This window comes from Periplaneta americana, chromosome 10 (assembly GCF_040183065.1).
Source record: "Periplaneta americana isolate PAMFEO1 chromosome 10, P.americana_PAMFEO1_priV1, whole genome shotgun sequence".
Lineage (NCBI taxonomy): Eukaryota > Metazoa > Arthropoda > Insecta > Blattodea > Blattidae > Periplaneta > Periplaneta americana.
In genome coordinates this window covers 52530108-52558040 of record NC_091126.1, presented here as the reverse complement: position 1 = coordinate 52558040, position 27933 = coordinate 52530108, and the positions used below count along the sequence as shown (strand labels likewise).

At 36.2% G+C, this 27933-nt stretch overlaps 1 protein-coding gene across 1 annotated transcript in view; it reads right to left on the bottom strand.

Annotated features, from left to right (window-relative positions):
• The window catches only part of LOC138707684 (histamine H1 receptor-like), an 84338-nt gene extending 75994 nt beyond the window's left edge, over window positions 1-8344 (bottom strand). The window contains exon 1 of the mRNA XM_069837480.1: window positions 8260-8344. Within this exon, the coding sequence (XP_069693581.1) occupies window positions 8260-8341 (82 nt within the window). The 5' untranslated portion in view covers window positions 8342-8344. The remainder of the gene's footprint in view (window positions 1-8259) is intronic.
• Window positions 8345-27933: the final 19589 nt, after the last annotated feature.

The window sequence follows — 27933 nt, the reverse complement described above, 5'->3', positions numbered from 1 at the left end:
ATACTCCCAATTAATTACATGCAGTAGGACATTGTGAAGTTTTTACACTCAAATCATTTCTTTGCTGTATGTCAATATAAATTAATATTAATATTAATAAATATAAATTAAGCTTAGAATTTAAATTCACATATACTGTAGTTTATTTGAAAACGTTGAAAGCAAGTATCGAAAAGTTGGGAGCGTTACTCAAAGAAATTAAAAGTGTAGTTCACAAGCTGTGAAGCGACGATATTCTCTTTGTCAGATTTAAAGATTTATTAATATAAGTATATTGAATTAATATTGTAATGTGAGATGGAAAATTTGCCATTATATATTTTTCCAGAAAAATTGTCCGCCTTGCAAATAGTTGTTTTCTTCTCTCCTTACAACCTCAAGAGCCTCACATGTATTCCTCACTATATTCTCATCACTTACCAGTTTATGACATGAAAGTCGTAAGTCGTCTAACCTTTGATGGCTGTGTTAGTACAGACTCCAAAACAACGCCATTGTCAAGTACGTTTTACCGTGAGACTACTGATTAAGGGGAGAGGATGGTATTTTTTGGTGAAAAATTAGTAAATTAAAAAAAAATTAAATACTCTGTGATATGTGTGGAATGCATAGGATAAGATCTTGTGAGTATTGTGCCCTTATCTGATGTTGAGTCGCCATTTTTAAACTTCCTGCATTATGGATTTTTAAATCACTCGCCCACTTTTATCGTTGTTTCCGGTAAATTCAATTTTCAAAAAAAAAAAAAAAAAGTCTTTAAAATACTCTTTCATATGTGTGGAATGCATTGCATAACATTTTGTGGGTATTTGCGCCCTTATCTTTTAAACTTCCTGCGCTATGGATTTTTAAATCACATGCCCACTTTTATCGGTTTCCAATAACTTCATTTTTTTTTGCTACATTGCCAGACAAAAATGGATATATTTTCTGAACTATTAAAGATACATGCATGAAATTTAGAACACACATTCTTTAGACTATTAGGAAACGTTTCTCTGTAACATAATTTTGTTAATTGATTTCAGTTTAAAAATATGTCCGTTTGTTTGCAAGAAAGGAAATCAGAAAATTGTTATTAAATTTTAATTGTTTATTTTACAAAAGTTGGGACTAATATCAAAATTCTGTTACAGACAGTTTGTAGCACATGTTTTTAAAGATAGATTCAAACTTTTTTTTGCAAATACATTGCAAAGAAAGTTTGAATCTATCTTTAAAAACGGTTTAGATATATCTGTTTTAGTACAACCCTGCTATGAGCTCTCTATATACAAAAAATTAATATTTTACACCAAATAGGAAAAAAGTTAAAAAAAAATACCATCCTCTCCCCTTAAGAAATAAGCGCTGGCAATATCATATTTTGAGAACTTTACTAATCTGATCTAAATTGTCACCTCACAACACTATTACCTCGACATAGGCTGATGAAAGCCATTAATTTTAAAGTAATTAGTATTGTTGGCTGAGGAAAACATTATAACAATTATGTTATATGATTCGTAATTTCTCGTCTCCGTTATCTGTGAACTCCTCACTTTATTTATCATAACTCATTCACAGACACAGTCTAATCGGCACTCGTACTGAAACTGTGTTACTGAAACAAAAGCTGCTGCAGGTATTGTATAGCCCTGTTGCGTTCCCCTCCAGGGCGATTCACTCCCTCCAGGTAGGGAAATAGAGAGTACACATCGCACAGAGACAGTCGCACAATGTGCGCGACTGCACAATGTGCAGGGTTTTGACATGTCTGCTATAGACTGTTATGGTCCACCGCTGTGGAGTAACGGTTAACACGCCTGACTGTGTAACGAGCGGACCCGGGTTCAAATGGTGGTTGGGGGAAGTTACCTGGTTCAGGCTTTATTGGATTTTTCCTCAACGCATTAAGAGCAAATGCTGGGTAACTTTCGACTCTGGATCCTGGAGTCATTTAGCTGGCATTATCACCTTCATATCATTCAGGCACTAGATAACCATAGAACTTTATAACAAAAAAAAAAAAAAAAAAAGAATTTTGCGTGAACGCTCATGGACATATAAATGAGTGAGAATTTTACGAAAGTTCTCAGCCCGGAATATATCACGATATGGGTCAAATAGTTCTTTGTTATTGGACATCACCTTGTTCGAGCTGTGCTTCAGTAGTGGAAACTCCTCCGCATTGTGCCAGCTGTTTCTTTTGTGAACCGGGCTCATGAATGGCGTTGGTGCACGATCGTAAGCAATTCGCATATCATTAGTATTTGGCTCTTTCAATCATGTGCTTTACTGTACCCATTCACCAGTGGAGTGTACAGTACGATTATTTAGTCCTGACAGTCGCCGGAAATCTGCGCCTGGGTCAGGCGAGCCCATTAAGTTACGCTAAGGGATGTTCAGGTTAGTATGTTGCCTACAGTCAGAGCGATAGGATGTCACGCATGCGGTATAGCGTTGTTTTTCCAGTACAGTTAATCTGTACTGCATTCCTTTACCGACCGTTCGCCCTTATCTCTACTCCGGAACTCTCCCCACTACTCCTATTACTTCCCCTCTTTCGCGTCGCTGAGCTGTCAGGACTAAATAATCGGTCTTTATGTATTCGTTAAATTTCACCTAATCAGAGACACCTATCGTTGTAATATTGTTTAGTCAACTGTCCGAAGACATGGCTGAACCTCACAAGTGATAAAAAAGAAGGCACCACTTATGAGGCAACTAGACCAGGAGGTAATGGATTAGGTTGGCAATTTTCTTTCTCCCTCCATTGCATACATCGCCTACTAGCTACATATTACACTAGTCAGACTTCACATGCATTATCGTTTGAAATTAGCGATTTCTTTCTTTTTTATTTGGAATTCTTGGCAGTTATTTCCTCCTATATACACAATTTAGAAGGCAATAGGAGGTAATAGCTGGTAGCACGTACGAGTAATATTTTCACAATGATGAAATGTTCCACAGCTAATTGATAGAAATGAAGAAATTCACAATGAAATTAGGCATTTTATTACAAAAAATGAAACATGGGCACAATTAATTATATATTATTCTATTTCAAAATCAGTCTTAATAAATAACACACTATATTTTGATTTTCCCTAAGTAAATGCAACAGACAAAATCAAAATATCGTAGCATTCACTGGTCATGAAGTCATGATAATTCCCATCTGACATCAATACCAGTGTGTGCATGATTATATCCCATATTACTGTCTCATTATATGAAGTGTAGAGAGAAAGTATTTTAATGCTGAAGTCACCTGTTTTAAGCTTTTCATGAGAATATAGAATTTGAGCATCGCACACTCCGAAAAGTTACTTCAGAGGATATATTTTTTTTTGACGTCTGTGTCAGATGTACAGTACATTCTAATGAATTAGTGCTTATATTTTTTATGCTTAGTATATAATAATAATAATAATAATAATAATAATAATAATAATAATCCGTGGCACTACAGCCTGTGAAGGGACCAGACCGACCAGCCGGCTGCTGGCCTCACGCCTACATGCCGAAGCAGAGGTGGACGATCATCCAACAGAGTAGATGTATCGTGTAGTTAGCACGAAGATCCCTCCAACCGTTATAGCTGGCTTTCGCAACTGGATTTCGCTACCTATCGTAGCTCCCCAAGTGCATCACGATGCTGGGTGGACACCGGTCCCATACACTGGCCGAAATTTCATGAGAAAATTTCTTTCCCATGAGGACTCGAACCAGCGCGCATTCCCTAACGCGAGTCCTAGGCAGGATGCCTTAGGCCACGACGCCACGGCGTGGCACATGCTTAGTATATAAGGTTGTGAATGTAAGGGAATGTTGTAATATGGAATACAATTTTTTTGTAAAAGATGATTGGAGTATCATGTTGAATTCATAATTGTACGACGACGCAGTCCAAATAAAATAAAAATTTTTCGTGATATTGCTTATTGCAAAGTATTTTTTTTTTTAATCTGACAAACATTGTTGTTTTCAGATAAGTTACTATTAGATTAAATGTTTTTTCAGGTATATTCAATATAATAGTAACTTATCTGAAAACAGCAATGTCTGCCAAATTATTAAATGCTAGTCAAGCAAAAATATTAATGCATACTTCAACACTAACACTAAATTACTTTTAACAAATGCCAATATCTGGTTTAATAAGCAATGTATTGATCTCCAAATAAATCCCAAATTTGCATCGATATCAATCCTGAACAATATACCAGATAAATATTCAATTTAAAATTTTTGTTTTTACCCCAAATATTTTTAACATTGTGTAAATAGAAATTCACATTTAAAAGAAAAATGTAACAATTATGCACATAAATACTAAATAAAGATTAATAACAATACAAACAGAATAAAATAATAAATAATTAAATAATGTAAATACAAAATTATGTTTAATAAAATTTGAGGACCGAATGAGCAGCTCTCGTGTTCGGTCGCAGTTCAGAAATGATTTTAGTAAAAGAGATATAGAAATAAACTAGAAAATGAAATAAAAAAAGAGCTACAGTGAAATCATTTATTATATTATTAACATAGAGAAAAAAGTTATATAATTTTGTACGTCAATCAACGAGGACAATTTATGAAAGAGGAAACGAAATAAATGAGATGTATATAGATTTATACAAAAATTCCGAAATTAAAGAATACAAATATAACATTATAGGCTGATCATTGATTTATACACACAAATTTACTTAATTAAATTGAAGACATTAACACGTTTATCATTTTCTTAGTATAATTTAGTGGGTTACATATTAGAAGTTCTGGGAATAATTTATATAGCTACAGAATTATACAACCGAAGGACAAAATTGATGCTGTGATTTAGACCCACTGATGTGAAACATTTAGGTTTTACTTATGTTAAATTATTATGTGTATAAATTTTCACAAGAAAAATTAAAATTTGTTTAAAGAAACGTTTTGATTAACCAACTAAATTGATTTTATCTGAATTTAATGTATTTAAAATTGAACAAATGTATAAATATATCGTGTTAAAATTTTATACATTTGTTCAATTTTAAATACATTAAATTCAGATAAAATCAATTTAGTTGGTTAATCAAAACGTTTCTTTAACCAAATTTTAATTATTTGTTAAAACTTCAATTATCCGTGAATTAACATTTTGTTTTGAAGGAAAAATGATTTTATAATAGAAACCAATTATTTATGTACCAGAATAACTTATGCTCACTGTTGAAATATAAGTCTCAAGTTTTTACTCCCTCCGGCCGAATGTCTACACATTTGTAAAGGATTAATAGTGTAGAAACGGGGACCAATCTCTGCGCTTAGCGACCGTCACACTGCTTGGGTGAGTGTGGAGTGAGGCAAGCGGTCTGCAGATAGTGTTCTGAAAACAAACATTGTCTTTCACCGGGGCGGACCAACATGCAACAGATAAGCTAGATGAGACGAAAGTTTTCAGTTAAGATAATTCTATAGTGCGAGTACGGAAGTTTGACGTACGCCAAGCGCACAGAGTGGTCCAGGTATCTCTCAGTAGTTTTAAAGTCCCTTCTTTATAAATGCGGGGTGATTTTCTACAGAAGCAATTACATGTACATGTTTACTTAAACCCTAGAAAACAATATATAGGTTCCTTATATCAAAACACTCAGCCAACATCCCTGAACAACCTGTGAAAGTTTGTCGGTAGAGTTTTGGTTCACTCTGTGTATATATATGGGTCATTCAATAATTAGTGGCAACAATGTTTGCATGTGGCGCTATCAGCGGTAAATGATGCAAGCTGATAACAATGATAAAGAAAAGCATTTGATGTGTGTTATCTGTAATTTTTAAGAAAATAATTTCATTTATTAAGATATTTGTAGTGAGTTTAATTTGTAGACTGTTATCTGTAGTGCTCTAAAATTTTAGCAAATACGAACAAAGATGCTTCATTAAAATTCAGATTGCAAGAGGCAAGAATACTCGACAATGCCATACAGCGTTACTCGAAGCTTGTGGTAGAGAGACTTCACCATATCGTACCGTGGCTAGGTCGGCACATGCGTTTCGCAACGGGAGGGAAGATGTTCATAAAAAATATGGAGCTGGCAGACCGCAATCGGCAAGTTATAATGTCCATGTGGACGCTGTAAGAGCACTGCTGGAAGAACACCGTTGTTGAACTTGTATTGAAGTAGCAAGGGAAGTTCGAATTGCTCCTGGTACGATTCTTCACATACTTAAGAAGTTAAAGATGAGGAAAATCAGCGCTCGGTGGGTTCCACAGAATCTTAAAGAGGAAAACATGTGGCAGAGAATGAAAACAGCGAGATTACACTTAGAACGCTATAGACGTGAAGGCGAGTATTTTCTCGACTTATTATAACTTTAGATGAAACCTGAATTCTATGCTACCAACTAAAATTGAAGAGAGAATCAAATGAGTGACGGCACAATGATTCCTCAAGGCCAAAAGTATCGGCAAGAAGAGATTCACTTAAAGTCATGTTCATTGTTGCTTACGATTTGACGGTGTCCTTGTCACTCACTCAGTTCCTGCGGGAAATCATGTGAATGGTGCATATTACAGCTACTTTCTGGAACATCATTTACGACCAGCTGTTCACCATAAACGTCCAAATCTCTTGAATTCTCATCCTATTGTGGTACTTGATGATGCTCGCTTTCACATAGCTGCCCTTGTGGTTAATTTACTTAGCAGATGGAACTGGGAAATTCTGGAGCATTCTTTATACTCCCCAGATATGAGCCGATGTGATTTTGACCTTTTCGCGAAAATGAAATTACCACTTAGAGAGTTCGCTTTAGAACCAGACAGACAATTATAGCAGCAGTAGAGCAGTCTGTTCGAAGATTAGTACAACAAGACGCTGTGCATGGCATCCGTCGTCTCCCTGAGGTGTGGAAGCGGATTCTTCATGTTGGAGGAGATTACTTCTGAGCACTGCAACAATGTGACTGTTCCAAAAATGTTTTCTTTGTTGTTAATTCAAATGTTGCCACTAATTACTGAATGGCCCATGTATATTGCTGTTCAGATTATAAAAGTTATGTTTTATGAAATATAGAAATGTAAAATGGATTATATTTTCTTCTGTTGGTATACAGTACAGTGCATGATTAATTTTTGTATGTTCTTTAAATTTAGTTCAAGGAAATAAACTATAGATCAATAATATTTGCGACATTAAAGAGAATGTTTTGTTGCTAAAGGCGTAAATCATAATTAACTTTCCAGTGGTCGCATGGATCACAACAGTGATCCAGTACTTTATTTTTGATTGGTGACTCGAGATGGCAGCTCTTATCATAACTACCATATGGGTATCTTTCGTTCTTATATTTCTCTACCATCTGAGCTAGTCGTTGTAACTGAATAGATTAAGTTAAGCAAGTATTTTCTTGGCGAGTAATTAAGTTCGTGCATTCTTGGATGACGATTGTGCTCCGTAGAAATATTCTGAGTCTTTTTATTTGTTTCAAAGCATTTATTATAATAGGTAATTGGACAAACAATTGTTTTCTGAATACTAAAACAAAATGAATATAATTAAACTTTGTGAATGTTGTGAGATCATTAATAATTATTAATTATAATTAAACCGAAAAATAAAACAAAATAAAATTACACGCAACAAAAATATTTAAAATATGGATCACAAATATGATCCTCGCGACCACTGACGTTGCATTTGAGTGCGCGACCACTGAAGGATTAAGGACATTCCTTTCATATTCGTACTACATACTTTTTACTGAAATGAAATGATGGAAAACGTACTATTAAATTGAGAGTAGTGATGAAATTAAATTTTAAAGGTTGAGGGAAATGGGGGGAACCTCGAGAAGTCTTAGGATTATATGAAGGGTTCAGAGCCATAGTGGGCCAAGCGCCATTTATTAAAAACTGAGAAAGCAGGGGTTGAAGTTAAGTTAATACCATAGTTAAATGAAGACTGACATATCATTTAGTTTTAATATGCATACTTTATATTACTTGCTATAAGTTTTCATTGAATTATAGTAATAACTTAATTTTAACCCTTGTTTTCTACGTTTTTAATATATGGCGCTTGGCCCACTATGGTTCTGAACCCTTCATATATTCACTAAAAGTCACACAAATGAACTCCGAGAGTCAAACCCGAATTCGCTTAATGGTTGTCCCGCTCTTTAATATGGAGCTATTGGAGAAGCTCGTGTGAAATTAGTCTTGTATTTGTGCCCCTTTTTACAAATAGAGATTGCAATAGTGATTTATGTTCCTACCTGTGATTGCGTACACAGAGCTGATGGGCATCACTATTCCCCCAACGGTTATATCTGCAGCTGCCAGACTCATGATGAACATATTAGATACCTGAAACAAAACGAGATGGCTATTTTGTAACCATAGACTTGTTTAACTTCCTTTGCTGTCAGGTGAAAATTTTTACACGGAGATGCGTGTAATAGAGACAACTGAATTCCTAGTCACATATAACATTTGATCAGTTTCACTATTATCGTCACATAAAATTACAATTCTACACGTTACAAATTGCGTCGTCACATTTGCGTTCGGAAAATACCGCGTTCTCATCGCATTGTCAAGTTGGATTTACTGTACAGTAGTGGCAAAAAAAAAAACGGACCGACCCTTGTAGCTGATCTCAGAGCCTTGTTCACTCCAGAGCACGATAGACTGGTAACTAAGACTTTCGTGGTTCGAATCCTGCCTGGGAAGGAAACTTTTTTTTTGTTACTTATTCAAATTTATTCCCAATACTTTTCGATTGCTGGTAAAATTCATGTTCTGGGAATAATAAGTTAATTAAGTAGTAAAATATCGCTGCAATCGAAAAGTATTGGGAATACATTTTAATAAGGAACAAAAAAAAGTTCTTCCCAGGCATGATTCGTATCACGAAAGTCTTAGTTATTAGTCTATTGTGCTCTGGAGTGAACAAGGCTCTGAAATCAGCTACAAGGGTAGGTCCGGGTTTTTTTGCCACTTCTGTACATGCTGAATTAGAAGTGCAGGCTGGATTCATTACACACAAACAATGACACCAAAACATCGCAGAAACAACTGAGAGGTTAGAACATAGATTTTGTCACATACATACCGTTTGTAAAACTTTCGAGCGAATTAATGATAACGCCTTAGGAATTTTGCTTCCCCCTTCCCCACACTAGCAGATCGTCTTCACTCGAGCGTCTTCACTTAAAACAAATCATAAAATCATAATGAAAACAGAAACACGGCAATGTCTTATGCGCGATTTGAAACTATGGTCCTAGATTTCATATAGCGAACAGTTTCATCCTTACACTACGTCTGGCTGACTTTGACATATTCTGGGTAGTGATTCAAGAAGGAAAAGTTTTGTCAATGAACACACATCCAACAGAGTTTCAGTAGAATAATATACTCCCACGATATCGCATCTGGATCAATGTAACCCTGACGGGTGGATCTGAGAAATGTTTAACCAGCAAGCTCACAAGACATCAGTTTCTTTACTAGCGCTTTGTGGGAAAAATAATCTACGAAATATTAGTGTACAACGTCGAGAAATTTTAGCGATAACCTTAGCCTATTGGTATTAGGTATTATTGTTGTTTTTTACATTGTTATTTAATCTCCAAATAGATGTAACCATATTTCACGAAAGTACACTAGGGCCCTAGTTATAAATAGCAAGCAATAATAATAAATAACAACTTTAAAGTAGAGCTTAAATCTAAACCTAACAATCAAAAGTACTTAAAGTATTTAAATATGAGCATTCACAATAGTTAATAATAATAATAATAATAATAATAATAATAATAATAATAATAATAATAATAATAATAATAATTATAATTATAATAGCAATAACAATAATAATAGTAGTAATAATAATTATAATAATAATTTTATTAATAATAATAATAATAATAATAATATTTTTATAACTATCATTGAAATGAAGAGTGATGGTGGTATGGTGGAGAGATGGGAGAACACAAAGGGTTTGTCAACAACAATTACGACTCCGTCATGACCGGGATTCGAAACCTGGGCTGCAATCATCACAAGCCAGTGTTCTACCTGCTGAGCTACGAAGACGCATTTTAAGTAAACACTTTCGAAAGTTTGTAATAAATTCTTCCGGGCACTCTTTATATGAATGATTTAAAAGTCCAATTTTTTATTCCGTGTTATCGCACCTTGTATCGGTACGCAGCAATCCCCAGTAATTAGAGTTTAAATGCTTTCGCATATTGAGCGTATCTGAGAATAATATATCGAGTTTCATTGTGGTTTTCGTTCCATTAGTGTCTCTTTTCTAAAGCGTGGTTTTGTTTACAACGCTGATCGCCAGACGAACCCTGCCAGCAGTCGTACGTCGTACTCACGGTCTTATCGATTGCAATTAATAGGATTGTTTTATTTACAACGGTGAAAACTGGCGCAAAAAAGCCACCTTCGGCAATCATCAGTGTTGATTGATTCTGAAGCAATTTCACGATGCTTGGCGTCCTGTTCCGATGAACTAAAGCAGTCTTTGTTCGAAAGGCATGTACAGTGACGACAACCTCACAGCAGTGGGCAGGTTTGTAGATTATGTCCACATGTATACAACTCGACCACAATGGCAGTAAACACTTGGTTTACTGTATATGCTTGTTTGTTGTCGTATGTCAGTGACAGACTTGCTTTATATCGATATTGATTAATTTGTTTATATGGGTGTCAAGACGACACAGTACTTAGATCACGTTATGGTTCAGTGCAGTATACCCATCTACGTGCATTCTCACCGGCCGACTGACCTAAGGCTAGCTGTGTATCCACGGCGCATGCAGACAGCCTCACATACTCCTGCAACAGCGTCGCCGACCGATGATCTCAGAAGTATTTATGAATATGATATGAAATGGAAAGATGATGACGAATGATGTCGATGCCTATTTTTAGGAGACGGGTGGAGTAAGAGAAAATTTCCAAAAGAAAAGTCTACTGCGATCTTACCCGCCATATTTGTGCTACTATAGATTTGTCAATGAAAGGGCCTAGGCCTGAAAGAAACTGGAATCCGTACCGCGTGTCAGTTATTATACCAACACATGTAATTTTATTACGGTGAAATAGATTAAATTATATTATTAATTTAAGTTTGAAATGCGCATTATAGCCCCTATGTTATCTCGTGAAACCTACTTGAGCATGAGGGGAAGCAGAAAGTGGACTGAGAAACTTCCCTTCCTCGCTACGATTCCACTCGTAGTCAGCTAACTCACTTACCCTCACCATAAGGTTCTTACTATTAGCTACTTCGCAATCTTGCATTTGGTTTTACGATATAACGAATGACCTATAACAACGTAACACTAATTGTCTGCCTAATGTTAACTAAATTATTACTTAATTGCTTCTGTTCCAAGCAAAATGTAGTAGGCTTGTTATTCAATTTTTTTGTTAAAATTAAAGAAAGGAAATTGCAGAATGAATGAAACGAATGAGTAGAACAAATGAAGTGAATGGGTGAAACGAATGGAATGGGTGCGTGGAACAAATTGAACGAAATGTTGAAACGGATGGGTGAAACGAATGGATGGGACGGACGAATGAGTGGAACGGATATAACTTATGAATAAGTGGAACGGATGTGACGTATGGATAAGTGGAACGGATGTAACGTATGAATGAGTGGAACGGATGTATGGATGAGTGAAATGGATGTAACGTATGCATGAGTGAAATGGATGTAACGTATGAATGAGTGGAACGGATGCAACGTATGGATGAGTGGAACGGATGCAACGTATGGATGAGTGGAACGGATGTAACGTATGCATGAGTGAAATGGATGTAACGTATGCATGAGTGGAACGGATGCAACATATGGATGAGTGGAACGGATGCAACGTATGGATGAGTGGAACGGATGTAACGTATGAATAGGTGGAACTGATGTAACGTATGAATGAGTGGAACTGATGTAACGTATGAATGAGTGGAACGGATGCAATGTATGAATGAGTGGAACGGATGTAACATATAGATGAGTGGAACGGATGTAACATATGGATGAGTGGAACGGATGTAACGTATGCATTAGTGGAACGGATGTAACGGGTGGATGAGTGGAACGGATGTTACGTATGGATGAGTCGATCGAATGTATAGATGAGTGGAACGGATGTAACGGGTGGATGAGTGGAACGGATGTAACGGTTGATGAATGGAACGACTGAACAAATGAATGAATGAATGGATATAATGAATGAATAATGAAATAAATGAAAGGGAGTGGAATGGTTTGCTGAATTTTTTGAAGTGTTTTTCTCTTTACCAGTTTATTACTGTGAGATTGAAGACCACATGAGCTGAGTTTCAAAGCAAGATCTTTCAGGTCGCACTGCTAGGTTTGTCTTATCCGCGGGTAAGAGACGCAGCTCGAGGGTGCACTGTGCTGATGACAGCTGCTCTAGTGCATGAGTCACAGACGCAGTACGATCAGGGGATTTACTTTCGTATGCAATCGCAAATAACTACAGACATCATAAACAAAATACACTGATTAGAATCAACTGCTGAAATAACCCCGTTAGTGGTCACATCTCGAGGTATTCTTACCGTGTATCCTGTGCCCTTCAGTCCTTCCTCAAGTCTCTGCCGATGCAGTATCAGCACAATGGGCTTAAGCAAAACATCAAGCCTAGTAAGGTCAGAGGCGATGAGATGATGATTGAATTATACTAGACGTAATGTTGATGTGTTTGACAGGGCTTTAACTAAATCTGTGGATAGGGCTGTAGTTATGAGTATGACGGATGGTTCCGAAGAGAGACAGTTTCCCGCCCCTGGGCATGAAGATGGTCAAGTTTAAGCACTCGGGATTTAACATCTGTTTGTGAATTATGACCTCAATAATGAAGGATAACGAAACAAGTTGTGCTATTTTTCAAAAGCGAAAGGTAATGCTGATTGATTATGCATCGTATCACGCTATTCTTTACAACATGAGTTCCCATTAATACAGAAATAACCCATAAAAAACTTTGTTATAACAATTGCTCAAAATTAAATGAGAAGGAATATAATATTTCTTCTTATACGGACTTACTATAACACTTAAAACTCAATACGGAATGAAATATTTTAGTACTATTTATTGTTTCGGAAGACTTGAAAAGTGCGCTTCATAAAATAAATAATAAATAAATAAGTATAAGCCGAGCGTTAGACATTTGTTCTTGTTACAGTGATGAACTGTGTAGTAACATCATAGATGTTTATCAACAGTAATCTCACTAGACGTTTTGATTTATCTAGAGAAAATCAAAACTCGAGTGGGATTTAATTGACTATTACACAATTAGAAGAAAGTATATAAAGATTGGAAGTAACGAAGTACTCCAATACAATAAAATATTAATTGACATACGAAAATACAACTGTCTTCAAATGTATTATTGTACCATCTCAACATTACAAATATTACGCTAGATGCATGCTAGATGGCAGTAGTGAGTTATGATTACTAGCAATGCCTTCTCGTCGAGAAGTTCTCGATCTATACACGATGGCAATGTTACTAGTCTAGAAGGCTTTCTTGATTCAGTTTCATTTTTATTAAAACAGTTGCATTCCACTTAAATTATCCGAATCCCAGTAATCAACGTCACTTGACAGATTATTTTCAATAAATCTTAATATTAAACAATCTCTGATACGTGACTATCCATAATATCATATAGCAGAAGCTATAACATAACCTAACTAATATACACAAGTGTTAGAAAAGTTTTAATTAACGACGATGACATAAAAAATAAACATGAATAATTTTAAAAGGAATAATTATTGAATGTACAATTTTCAAATTTGAATGTGGTTGATGGTTCAATTGATGTTATATTGGACGTGTGCGTAATAGAAGTGGAACTCGTTGATTTAGGCCTACATGGTGTATTCAACTTATTCAGGATTTCCGAATGGTGTTCTTCATTTATTTGTAAATCGGATTTCAGAAGATGCATAGGTATGATCAGTGATATTTATTAATTCTTGTTCTTAATTGCCAATGCGAGTCATATTTAAAACTGCTGTGCATCGACTGGAGTGGTTCGTAATTTTATAATTATATATATATATATATTACGTCCAGATCAGCGCAGTTTCAAATGTTGGCAAACAAAGAAACAAATGCTAGGGACACGATAAATTTAAACAAATGCTAGGGACGCGATAAAATTGTGCGATAAGCAGCCATGATTGGTTGAAATACGTCCTTTCGTACCGTTTTATTGGTCAAAAGTAGTATGACGTAGTAAGACTGTAATAGTAATTTCAAAACCTTGCAGTGTTTAGCTAACCTCTCCATAGTACAACTACAAAACTTCCTTTAAAATGTAATATAAATGTTGTAGGTAATTTTTTTTTTTCTCCAAACAGGAGTGATTTTGTTTTTGCCATATCTGATAGATGTTATTGGATTAAATGTAATTATTATAAACGGAGAACACAATCACGATAATGCAAGAACCATATCAAGTTTTCTAGTAATAATAATAATAATCTCTAATAATTAGTGTATCAATCTTTGCGTCTGTAACAGTTGTGCAGCAATATTGTTTGTTTTATTATATTTTCTGTGACGTTATCTCTGTACTAATATTGTTATTAATCTACTGCTATTTCAATAATGTTTTGTAAAACGTTTCTACATTGTCGAAATATATAGGCGGAACACTATGTATGGACCTATCATATTATATATGTGGTAAATCAAATATTAAATAATTATTAATTAGCAATAATAACTGTATATCGAAGTTTTTCATACTATTTTATTTATAACTTCATGTTACTGTTTTGGTACGTTCCATTGACTGTTCCATTAAACGTTTGTCATAAACGCAGGAAATAAAGCCTTATTTTTACCATGTGACAAAAAAAAATAAAAAAAAAATAAAATTGAGGAAAGTTCTGTGAGAGTTAAAAATGAAAAAAAAAATGCCACAATTCTCTTCACTTTAGTGTGTTTAATTGTGATGATAGTGAGAACACTTATCAATATGAAGAAGACAGTCTCTGGTCGATGGTTGCCGAAATAAGGAAACCATCCGCCCTCAAAACTCGTTAAAATGGATCGCCTACGATCGACTCCGTACAAAAGCTAATACCTTTAGGCCAGCAGTCATCAGAACGCTGCATTCTCGGGCTAGCGTCTCTTACTCGCGGACAAGACACTGCCCTAGCGTGCATTCGTAGCAGCTGTCTCTCTATCCCTTGTGCACGACGGAGCATATTTCCTTACCCTCTATTTACTCTACCCATTTCAGCAAGTGCTGACGACCACTGCTTTAGGCCAATTATGTGGCTGCAAGGCAAAATGTGATGTCATTTATAGTAGTTTTTCAGGAGCGAGAATTTTAATTATGAGCGATTATATAAATTCATAAAAATGTTTCGTAATAACTGGTTAGAGAGAAAAATAATGTAAATATACTCGTCTTCTTTTGCCACTATGAACATACCATCAGAATGCACAACATATCACAATTTTTTTTTTCTAAAAAATAAGACGTATCACCTTTTGCCTTGTAAAGACAGAATTGCAGAATCCCATTTTACCTCAGAAGTAGAGCTCTGTAGCAAGCGACCAATTATTTAGCAATTCATTTAGCAACTTATTTAGAATATTTTATCTATTTGGATCATAAGTCGAACTTTTACTTTCGGCTGATATTTTAAATTAACACTTTTTTCCAGTTCTAGCAAGTGATTTCTTTGTTTTTGCTTTTTACAATTCATTTCATGGTTAACTTTTACTATTTCTTCGGAAAATTTATCATGACTCTTGAGAAAGTTTGTTTTGTTTTTTCATAGAAATGCAAGTGGTTTTGGGCACGCCGTTTGTGTGTGTGTGTGTGTGTGTGTGTGTGCAACTGTTGGTCGGACTTTCTTCATACTAAGTTACAATGATAATATTAATGAGCGCATATCGGAACCTCCTCTCAAACTGAGCACAGTTACTTAGGTCCTCCTGTTTGGGGGTTGGGCGAAGGGCTAACAACCCATCATCGTGAAAAAGCAGCTTGATACGAATCCATATAATATCTTCACAGCACACATACAAATATAAAAAAGTCTTAGTTGCCCAAAATAAATCTAAAGTTGTGAAATTTTGAATATGATTTTACATTAAGACACTAAATTAGAGAAAGTAGTTCAGTTGATATTTTCCGTGAATCTTTCCAGTTTCATATAGATATTCAGTAATCTTTATAAGAAAAATAAACCTAGCAAAAGTTAGGATAGGAGAAAAATGTCGGAGAGAAGTGCAATAGGGAGAGATTACGACGACAATACCCTTCATTACCTATTCTGTTCAATATTTACTTGGATGATTTATAGAAGAGCTGTTTTCACAATATGGGAGAGGTGACGGTAGGAGAAAGAAGAATATGTTCAAAAGATTTGCTAATGATATGGCGTTGTTAGCAGAAAAGGAAATCATATTAAGGGATATGTTACTGGAGTTAATAACAAGCCACCGGCGTGGCTCAGTAGGTTAAGGCGCTTGTCTGTCGGTCTCAAGTTGCGCTCGAGCGTGGGTTTGATTCCCGCTTGGGCTGATTACCTGGTTGGGTTTTTACCGAGGTTTTCCCCAACCGTAAGGTGAATGCCAGGTAATCTATGGCGAATCCTCGGCCTCATCTCGCCAAATAACATGTCGCTATCACCAATCACATAGACGCTAAATAACCTCGTAGTTGATACAGCGTCGTTAAGTAACCAACTAAAAATAATTACTCTTAAGGAAAGGTTTTTCCATCCGGTCGGGACGACTTGCCTGGGTGAGGTTTTTTTTCGGGAATTTTCCTTCACTCCTATGGATGAATATCAGGTAACTTTATCAGGCGATTGGAATTCCACTCATCTTCGGCACTTCCTTTCCTCCCCTATCATACTTTTATTCATCATCCCGTCACTTCTTCTGGTTTTCAGATCGCTCTACAGGCGGTCCTCCGAAGCTGCTGGCTCTCTCGACTGGCCTCCGTGAATTGTATTTATGTGATGATGGATAGCTTCTGCAACGGAACCCGGGGCAGACCTTCTCGGTGGAGGACTTCCGCCTCGGATCGTTAAGGGAGCATTGGGGGAGGGGGTTGCTGAAGCAGGGATGGTACATGGACTCTGTTGGCTATAGGGACCGGTTGTTAAGGGGATCAAGTTGTTAGGTCGGTGAATGTAGAACAGGGATGTCGAACAGCGCTCTCGAGCTGTGAACTGCAGAGCCTTCACGTCTCCCTTACCGCGCAACGGTTGAACACAGGTAGCAGGCAGTCCGGCCGAATGATAGTAAACAAAAGAGAAACTGCGGCGGCTGGTACTTTGATAACTTTTATACGCCTTACCAATTGATTAGGAACTCAGTTTATATTTGCACTTGATGAACTCTGATAAACAAAGAATGTAGCCTACATGAGGATTAATTATGATGATGATAATAGTAATAATAATAATAATAATAATAATAATAATAATAATAATAATAATGATAATAATGTTTTATCTACTGGGTCATTCCATAAATGTTGTTCGTTAGTGACGGAAATAGGTAAATCATAATAATAATGTTGTTAATATCATGTTTAAAATATCAACTTTGTATGTGTTGTAGCAGTGCAACTTCAAGTTCAGAAACGTAAACTGTTTTGATGTATAAAATTATTTACTTTTAGCGTGACTTGAAAGTTGTTCATAATTTTTGTTACAGATTCAAAAATAACTCCTCTTCGAGTTCGATCCTTTAGTAAAATGACATCTAAAAGATCTTCATGAACATTGAAATCTGAATCGACACTCCTTGTGAATATACTGTAGCTAGCTCTGTCGTATCTTTCCGGTCGGTACTTGCATCAACAGCTATAGTGAGTAATAAGTGAAAGTTTTCATTCTTGCTATTAGTTGTTCCTCCAAGTTATCTCCCATTTATGATACGCGCTCTGGAAAAATATTACGAGACAAACATGTAGATTGAAAATCATTAACGTATTCCGAACATATCCCTTTTGCAACAGCTATGAGACAGCCTTTCACAAATTCTCCGTCAGTAAATAACTTCGAAGCCGTTGCAATAGTTTCACAAATTTTGTAGCTAGCACGAACCAAGCTTATTCTACTAACACCCGATGATGATGGAAGATTTTCTGAATTCAATCTTTATTTTAATTCTTCTACAGCCTTTTTACGAGTGAATTTTTTTAGTAGGTTATTTTACGACGCTCTATCAACATCTTAGGGTATTTAGCGTCTGAATGAGATGAAGGTGATAATGCCGGTGAAATGAGTCCGGGGTCCAACACCGAAAGTTACCTAGCATTTGCTCATATTGGGTTGAGGAAAAACCCCGGAATAAACCTCAACCAGGTAACTTTCCCCGACCGGGAATCGAACCCGGGCCACCTGGTTTCGCGGCTAGACGTGCTAACCGTTACGCCACAGGTGTGGACTTTTACGAGTGAAACCGGATAACTTTTCTGGTCCATAAGCTTCAGCATGACGTGTGGAATTAAAATGCCTTTTAATATTATGATGGCTAATGTATCCAAGTTCTTTTCTATATATTAAGCAATGTGTCTTTCCGTCCTTTAAGATAAATAAATATTTATCTGTCCACTCACAATTGAATCGTCGTTCCATATCCATACCAGCCGCCGGAGTTGATAAACACACTGCGTACAGAACACTGGTACAGCGAGCTGACCGACTGTCGTTTCAGCTCAGCTATGGTAGGAAACAGTATTAATCGTTTCACAGTTTGAGAGCGCTGTTCGACATCTCTGATGTAGAGGATTGGTGGGCACGCAACTCATCCCATATAGGGGGTGTACAATAGACCTCAGATCGTAGTGCGTGGGATATTCTCTCCCTCCCTCCTAACAAAAAAAAATGATTTGCGAGAAAAGCTGTATAGAATATTTTTAACTTATTTTACCTCTATATTACACCTACAAATTTTGTACAGGTACTTATGTATTTACAGTCCGCCGAGTTAGCTCTGTGGTAGTGTGTCTGCTTCCAGACTAGCCGACATGGGTTCGATTCCCGGCGGGGTCAGAAATTTTGATGTAAAATTTCTACCTCTGGACTAGGAGAGATGGCGGTGGACAACTTATAATCACCAGATTGTGCACCAATATACCTGGGTTAAATCCAAGATCACTCCGGAGTGCATATGAAGAGAAGGCATATGTCACTGTTGATAGTGATTCGTCCGTCGGATGGGGACGTTAAGCCTGGCAACCCCCTTGGTGCTATTCGATAGGAGCAGGCTACGTGCCGACACCGGGTTTCCCCTTCTCCCATCCTCATCATCATCATCACTTATTCCAGACAATTCACTTACACATACACTTACCTTAGTACACGACATAATTCTCCACAGATACTACACATGTACAGTGTGACCCGCCGAAGTGGTGTACAACTAGAAAATGTGTCACATTTCTGCCATCTATCCGCAGTATGCGGAACCCGAATCACGCAATTGAAGTGGGTGGGCATTGAACACACACACTTACGTATTTACAACGCGGAAATGAACCCCGATATAAGGCCATTGGAAAAATTTGTCGGCCATTATCGACCACGTTGAAATGCGACAACGATTAAAGTAATACATATTATGTAGATATGAGAGTACTACCATTACTTTCGTCGAAATCTGAAGCAGAATCCCGGACGTGGAAGATGTGTATTCGAACACTGGTTAAGCGCAATAATTATTAGTGTCCAGAATCAGTAGCATGTGGACTTCGGTATTCTCTTTGTACAGAGAACAGAGTTGCATTTAAATCTATAATCTCATGAAAAATGCCATGAATTACCATTCATTTAAATTGATCGTCGAAACAGTTTAAAATATTGAAATTTTCTGCGGACGTAGCTCACCGAGTGACGAGCTGTTCTCGCGCAGTGGAGCCAACGTTCTAAACCTCAAACCTCTGAACTGGCATCCAGCCAAATAGCTTCAATAAATCAGACGACTACACTTTAAATTCGCTACTAATAAAAGTGTCTGCAATTAATAAGTTACTAAACTTTTTACCACTATATGAATCTATATTTCGTAGTTCTATTTACAGCGCGAGAGGGATATGAATTGCGTCCGGAGCATAAGGGGAATATAGTATGAAATAAATTCCGTCCCATTTATTATCGTCGATATTGGAGCATAGGTCCCCGATGGGAGAGCCGGTTCGCTAGCCTTTTGGATAATAACTCTTTGGGAATAGACCTTGCAGGCCAAACTCACATGATTGGTCGTAATACATGATTATAATTTACGTTTTAAATTTGGTGAAAAGGTAAGAAAATATTTTATCTGCATATTCGTAATTGTAATTCAGTTAAGCACTTCTTGATGTCTAACTGTTCAGGCTAGCAAAGCAGTACCGCAAACGTCGACATTTTGCGTATTATCATAGTCCAATATATACAGTCACGAAGCTTGAGTTGTGAGGTTGCTAGGGACAATAGACTGTGCCGGTACTATTTTGCATTGTCTGTAATGAGGCGATATTAGCGATCCTAGTGGTTAGCAACTATCTATGGATCCATATTTACTACGTATTAAGCTTCGTGACTGTATATACTAGACTGTGGTATTATAATGTGATTCGGTAGCCTTTTGGATAATAACTCTTTGGGAATGGACCTTGCAGGCCAAACTCACATGCTTGGTCGTAATACATGATTATAATTTACGTTTTAAATTTGGTGAAAAAGTAAGAAAATATTTTATCTGCATATTCGTAATTGTAATTCAGTCAAGCACTTCTTGATGTCTAAACTGTTCAGGCTAGCCAAGTAGTACCACAGACGTCGACATTTTGCGTATTATCACAGTCTAATACAATATTCCGCGACCTTTTTTTTTACTCACGTCACATCCTAGACAGGCCTAGACTCAACATGGCACACCAAAATGTTAATCCCCTCAAAAATATATGAGACTCTCTTTATTTAATTACGTAGTGTAATCAAGTCTATTATTATTATTATTATTATTATTATTATTATTATTATTATTATTATTATTATTATTATTATTATTACTGTCAAACAGAATTCGACTCTTGTATTTATTAGCAATTTATTCACTTTAATTCACTGTAGAAAGTACACATTTCTATTACCAATATTAAAGTACATAACTCTACTCATATCTTCGATGTGATACTTGAACCTGCTTATCTGCACACAGGTGGCTGATCCGTGGCGAAATTGTTCACCGTGTAAGCCTTATTTCTTCATCGATGGATTTGAGTCTCTCCCTCTTTAATGTTTTAATTTCAGTTAACGTCGAGAAGCCCAGTTCACACATACATGTAGTTGAAAATGACTATAACATATTAACCTTTACTATTTCGTGCATCACAATTTTCAGAGGAGATGGCAAAGACTTAGCAACAATGGCTTCGCGGTGAATGAAACAATGTGAGCTCCGTATGCTAGGATATACTTCATGTACATTAGCAACGAATCCTTTCATAGAAGCGGCTCCATCTGTAAAACGCTACCGCAATCCTCCGTTGTTAATTAATTACGGACCACATATTCATTAGTTGTGCGAAATATTTCTCCACCGGTTTTCGCTCGGGCACTTCTTTGCACAAAAAGAATGCAATTACATCCACATGAAAGTTCCGAATGTAGGCAAGAAGTGCCGCGGCACACCGGTTGCGGAACACTGGTCTAATATATACAGTCACGAAGCTTGAGTTGTGAGGGTGCTAGGAACAATAGACTGTGCCGGTATTATTTTGCATTGTCTGTAAAGAGGCGATATTAGCGATCCTAGTGGTGAGCAACTATATATGGATGCATATTTACTACGTATTGAGCTTCGTGACTGTATATACTAGACTGTGGTATTATAATACAGACCCCGAAATGAGAACTAAGCAGTGCACTCCGATCCAAAGTCCATTCCTGCCCTCTGACTCCTTACTATAGTTTAGTAGTAAACATTAGTTCATCAGTGGTGCATTGGCTATTGGTCAGGAACATGTGAGGAGAATCGTTTCAAATCGTATTACGTCCAACATACAATTTTTTACACGAATTACGAGAAAATGAATTACTCGTAAAGCGAACAAGTTTTCAAAACACTACACAGAACTATTTTAAGTACTTGTTCCACAGCTTACAAATATGACAACTTGGAACCACCAGGCTTCACAGCATGAAAGATAAAGAAATAGAGAGTAACAAATTTAATTTCGTCCACTGGTGGACTGTTGTAGTTCCTTCCACGACCGTCAAGCAGTGTTACCATATCTCGGTAACTAAAGCGATTCTGGCTGTAGTTTATACAGGGATATCATTTTATTTTTACTGACATTTTTAATATTAACCTGTCTATACCTTTAGAGAACCGGAAACACAGCTCCAAGACTGGAGTTCGATGATACTGGCGTGAAACACAAATCACTCTACTAGGTATAGGAAGGAAGAAAAGTAGTTCATCCATTTACGTAAACTAGGAAATATCGCGATTTTGAGTTTGATAATTTTCATTAGGTTTTTCTTTAATGAAAGTACAGTACTGTACTAAGAATAAGTGTTTTTACTCACGAAGTGAGTTATCCATGCGAACGTATTCATTATGCAGTGTATATTATACTGTCTACAGCACATTAGCGTACAATATAGAGAAAGAAGTTAAATTGAAAAATAATCATAATATGAATATTTAAACACAATCTTGAAAATGGTGGCCGTTCATTTCGATACAGGCTTCAGTTCTTTTGTGCATATTATCGCACTATAGACTATTGCATCTGATTCCAATTGCCAGTTTCGTCCTTCGTACTAGTAACTCATGTTGAAATAATTCTATACCTACTCTACGTACTGTTAATTCAATCTTCACTTCTGCCCGACCCGAAAATATAAAATTACTCAGACATGCTATCCACTGCCCGTCCAAGTGGTTATGCCGCAGGATTGTAGAAAGGGAGGAAATCACGTGACAGTTAATTACTTAACGAGGCCCTTTTATTTAAGTAAAATTAAACAGCTGTATAATATTACGTAAACTCCCAATTCCTAAGAGAAATTAATGTTTTCAGAAAAGAGCTAAGACAGCCCAGCTTTTACAGAGGGGCGAGCAGAAGCAGGTGGGGGAAATCGGGATGCGACATAGGCAAACGGACAGTACCTGTGCGAAAATATGATTCAATATTGAAAGCTCTTTCGTCACTGGAAAACGCGAACATATTTCTGGAACGTACTATACTCAGTAACTCAGTACTGCTTAATATCTGCTGTCTTGGCTCTGTGTGGAGTTGGAACTTCATTAGTAGAAGGGGTGGGAGTGAAGTACATTCAAAAACTCAGGTACAATAAAAATTGAAGTAAAAATAAAATGATGTCCCTGTATGAAATCGCTTATTTTGCAGTGTAGAATGTTTTGTAGCACTTTTATGTACATAATTGGCGAACATCCTACGTAACTCCTGTTATTTCCATGAAAATTCATTTAAGCAAAAGCGGTTTACAAATTGTGACCGTTAATGATTTAAGAAACGGACTCCCTTTTTCCCTCCTGTGCAGTCTCTCTGCCCAAGGTCTTAAAACAGCTTATACTAAGATTGCTAGAAAATGTAGAAATAATTATGCATGTAACAATTAATTTCTCTTGTCTGCCATCCGGAGTTGCGCTCGGACATAATTTCGATTCCCGCCTGGGCTGATTACCTACTTGGGTTTTTTCTGCGGTTTCCGCAACCGTAAGGCAAATGTCAGGTAATCTTTGACGAATTCTCGGCCTCATCTCGCCAAATACAATCTCGATATCACTAATCCCATCGGCGCTAAGTAACCTAGTAGTTGATACAGCGTCGTTAAATAACCAATAAAAAATAATTTCTCTTAAGGAAAGGTTCTTCCGTCGATACTGACATAACCAACTCATTTCAATTCGAATTTATTAGTTACATTAAAAATTACATATTACAATATTCAAAGTATACAGTTTGTACTCAAAAGAGCAAATGCTTGTGCTTTGTCAGTATACTTTTATAAGAAAAATTTTCTTCGAGATTCATCTGATATAATACATTGAAGTTTATCGACATTGTGTATTGCTGTTTTCAAATGAAGATAAGGTATTTTTATATTTCATGTGCATCATTTATGGATAACTTGACTCGGAAATGCTAATTACGATGAAGTAGTTCAGGAAAATCGCCATACAGAAGCAGTCAGACTGCATTCCCAAAACCACTGTTCAAATATCAGAGGAACTGAAAACTTTATTTCCATGAAAATCTCGATTTTCTGCAAAACCACAGTACTTCACATTTGTCCTTAGTAAACCTTGAAAGAGTACTAATGAAATCAAACGGAATGTGAACAATTGGTCAAGCTCTGACAGATGGAATCACTTCCCAGGCTATAACATGCGTATTGTGTCCTACATCACAGAGTTCGTTTCAAGTACTTGAATACGGGTATAAGATTTGTGAAATATTCGTAAATCTCTCTGCGTTTTTACTGAGAGAGATGGTGGATATGGCTTTCATTAGTTTTCGGAAGTTCTTGTATAGATGAGTATTTCATTCGGATACCTGAGAGCAAGCAGTCTGTGTCATTTGATACTGCGTAGCCTTCTGTATACCGAGTGCGTTGTGTTCTATTGATTTATAGATGTGAAAAACAATTTTGTATATATTTTTTAATTATTTTGTTGCTTTATTAAATGTACACAATAGAACGTATATCACTTTAAAATTCATTATCAGTTAAAGTATTAACTTCATACTCTTGCATTTTATTCCTTCTCTAAGCTAGTAAAATGCATATGAAATATCATATTCTTATATGCCATACATACATACCATGTGTTTCACTGCAAGCCCAGCATTCTCCAATCTTTCCTATTTTCTGCCTTCATCGTAGTCTCCGCATATGATACATATATCTTAATTTCGTCTATCATCTGATATCTTCTTCTGTCCCGAATTCTTCTCCCGTTCACTATTCCTTCCAGTGCATCCTTCAGTAGGAATTTCTCCTCAGCTAGTGACCCAATCAATTAATATTTCTCTCTCTGATCAGTTTCAGCATCATCCTTTCTTCACCCACTCTTTCCAACACAGTTTCATTTCTTATTCTATCTGTCCATTTCACACGCACCATTTTTCTCCATATTCACAATTGAAATGCTTCAGGCGCTTCTCTTCACTTCGTCGTAATGTCAATGTTTCTCCCTCATTCAATGCCACACTCTACACAAAGCACTTCACTAGTCTCTTCCTTAGTTATTTTTCCAGAAGTCCGCAGAAGATACTCCTTTTTCTACTAAAAGCTTTCAATACTTCGGTAAAAAGGTCTGTTTTTTATACACTTACAAAATTATATTGCGAATGGCATTCTCATTTATAATTCATTATAATTATTCAAATGTTCAAAATTCATGACAAATCAAAACGTAATGCGACGAAATAAGAGTTTAAGCATTCCTTTCGTGCATTACTCACAAAACGCTTTTGTAAACTCAAAATAAGTTGCGATTTAATTTGTGAATTAATTTTATTGTTGTCAATGTTTTAAGTAATTAAACAAAATTGTTTAATGCACTGATATAAAGTGTATAATATAATCTGCACTCAAAACGTTTATTATTAATGAAAATCAGTATTCAAAGTAACAGAAATATTAAAAAATTGAAGTGATTTATAATGAGATTCAAGTTAAGAAACGTAGTTAATAGTTTATAAGATTCAATGTACATTAAATCACTCAAGCATAGTTCTATAGAAGTTCGTAACTATAAGTTATTTTTAACTGAACATTAGCAAATAACTTTGAGGTTAGTTTCCACATATTTGTTGTTTAGTCAACTGTTTGAAGATAGATTTAAACCTCATAAGTGACATCACTAAAGCATCACTCATGAGGCAAATATGCCAGAAGATAATAGGGTAGGGTGGCCAGTTCCTTTCCCCTCCATTGCATACATCACTGACTAGTATAACTCGACCGAGGCGAGTGGAGACGCGGGAGTAATGTGAACTATCACGATGACGCTATACGAACGCAGGGGAAGTACAAGTGGCGCTCCGGGCTGCAGGACTCCACTGGTCTTGGTCGAGTAATAATATATTACACTAATTACATTTCAGCTGTATACAAACAATTTTCTTCCTCTGACATTTTCATGTGAGTTGTACTGTCAGATTTAAATATCAGCGAGAATCTCAATTATTGGTGTTTGTACGTAGCTTGTATAAAAGTGGCTTTACATATGAACTAGGTTTAGTACTAAGTAATATTTAAAATGGAATATGTGCTATCATCTCGAAATATGAATAAAATTCATGTGTAAAGTGAGTTGATTTTCAGTTGTTTCGCCACTGAGAGAGAAAACATAATCACCACCGTCTCCGGTATAGTATACAGGGTGTTAAAATAACTTTTACAGCGTTTCAGGGATGATAAAGGAGGTAAAAACGAACATCTGTTTTAAGTGACAAAAGTCTAGCAGATGCGCCGTTTTGCCGCTAGATGGCCCGAAGGATAGACGACTTGACTTCTGTCACAACACACACTGGTTAGTTCTGTTTGTGCACGACCATCTTGTAGGGCCTTATCTGTTGCCGAACAGTCTCCGTGATGGTCATTATTTTGTTTTTCTACGCGACGTCCTACCAGAACTTTTAGAAAATATCCCATTGAACATCAGAGAACGAAAATGGTTTCAGCATGACGGTGCCCCTCCACACTTTGATCGTCGTGTCAGGAACCACCTAAATGCTACATTCCCCGATCGTTGCATTGGCAGGGGTGGGCCGGTACCGTGGCCACCTCGATCACCGGACCTAACCCCACTGGATTTCTTTTTGTGGGGAGACGTGAAACGTTTTGTGTATGAGACACAGATCGATACGGCAGAAGACTTAGTTGCTCGCGTTGTTGAAGCTGCACATGTTATTAGAGACAATGCTGGCCTTTTTAAGCGTTGCAGACACTCTATAGTACGAAGGTACCAGTTGTGCAATGCCTTCAGTGGAGGGCAGTTTGAACACCAGCTCTAAAACGACAATTGGTCTTGTTCTTTATGGATTATACTAACACTTACGTACACAATAAACGGCGCATCTGCCAAAGTTTTGTCACTTACAAAAGATATTTGTTTTTACATCCTCTATTATCCCTGAAACCTTGTAAACGTTACTTTTTGACACCCTGGATACGTCTCAATACGTGTAAGGAACCTATGTTCAAGTTCATCCACTAGATATTTTGGTAAATGAAATCTAATTTTAAATTGCTTTGTCATTGACTTTAGTTAATGGATTTCCTCGCTTGTGGAAAATAAAAGAAGCGCGGCGAATTTCACTATAATCAAGAAATGTGATATCGGAATAATCAGAAACATGGAAATAAATATATTTATTTGTAATTTAACTCGGTATAGAAAAAATATCAAATTGTGTCTGCGTCATTTATCCAGAATCGGAGCTTAGAATAATATTAGAAGAAGTATGTCTAAATACAATGAATTCACCATTTTACTTATGACAATCTTTGTTTATTCTTTTCTTTCGGAAATATTTTCTGTAAACTTAATTAAAGTGATTAATTCGAGAAGATTCTTCAGTTATATTTAACTAAAAAGTAAAGACGAAATAACACCAAGTTATTATTTATAAAACCAAAATCCGCAGTTAAGTATAATTGCAGATTAATTTGAGGTTAATTGTACAGTATATAGAACTTGTCATCAATTATTTACAATTTGAAGTTAGGTTAAACATACTGGTGGTTTATAACTAAATTCAGGATATATCAAATTATTTAGTTACTTATAATGAAATTTAAAGCTTATTCGATGAGTTCATGATTTATAAAGAGATTAAAGTGTTATTAAATGAGATAATGAT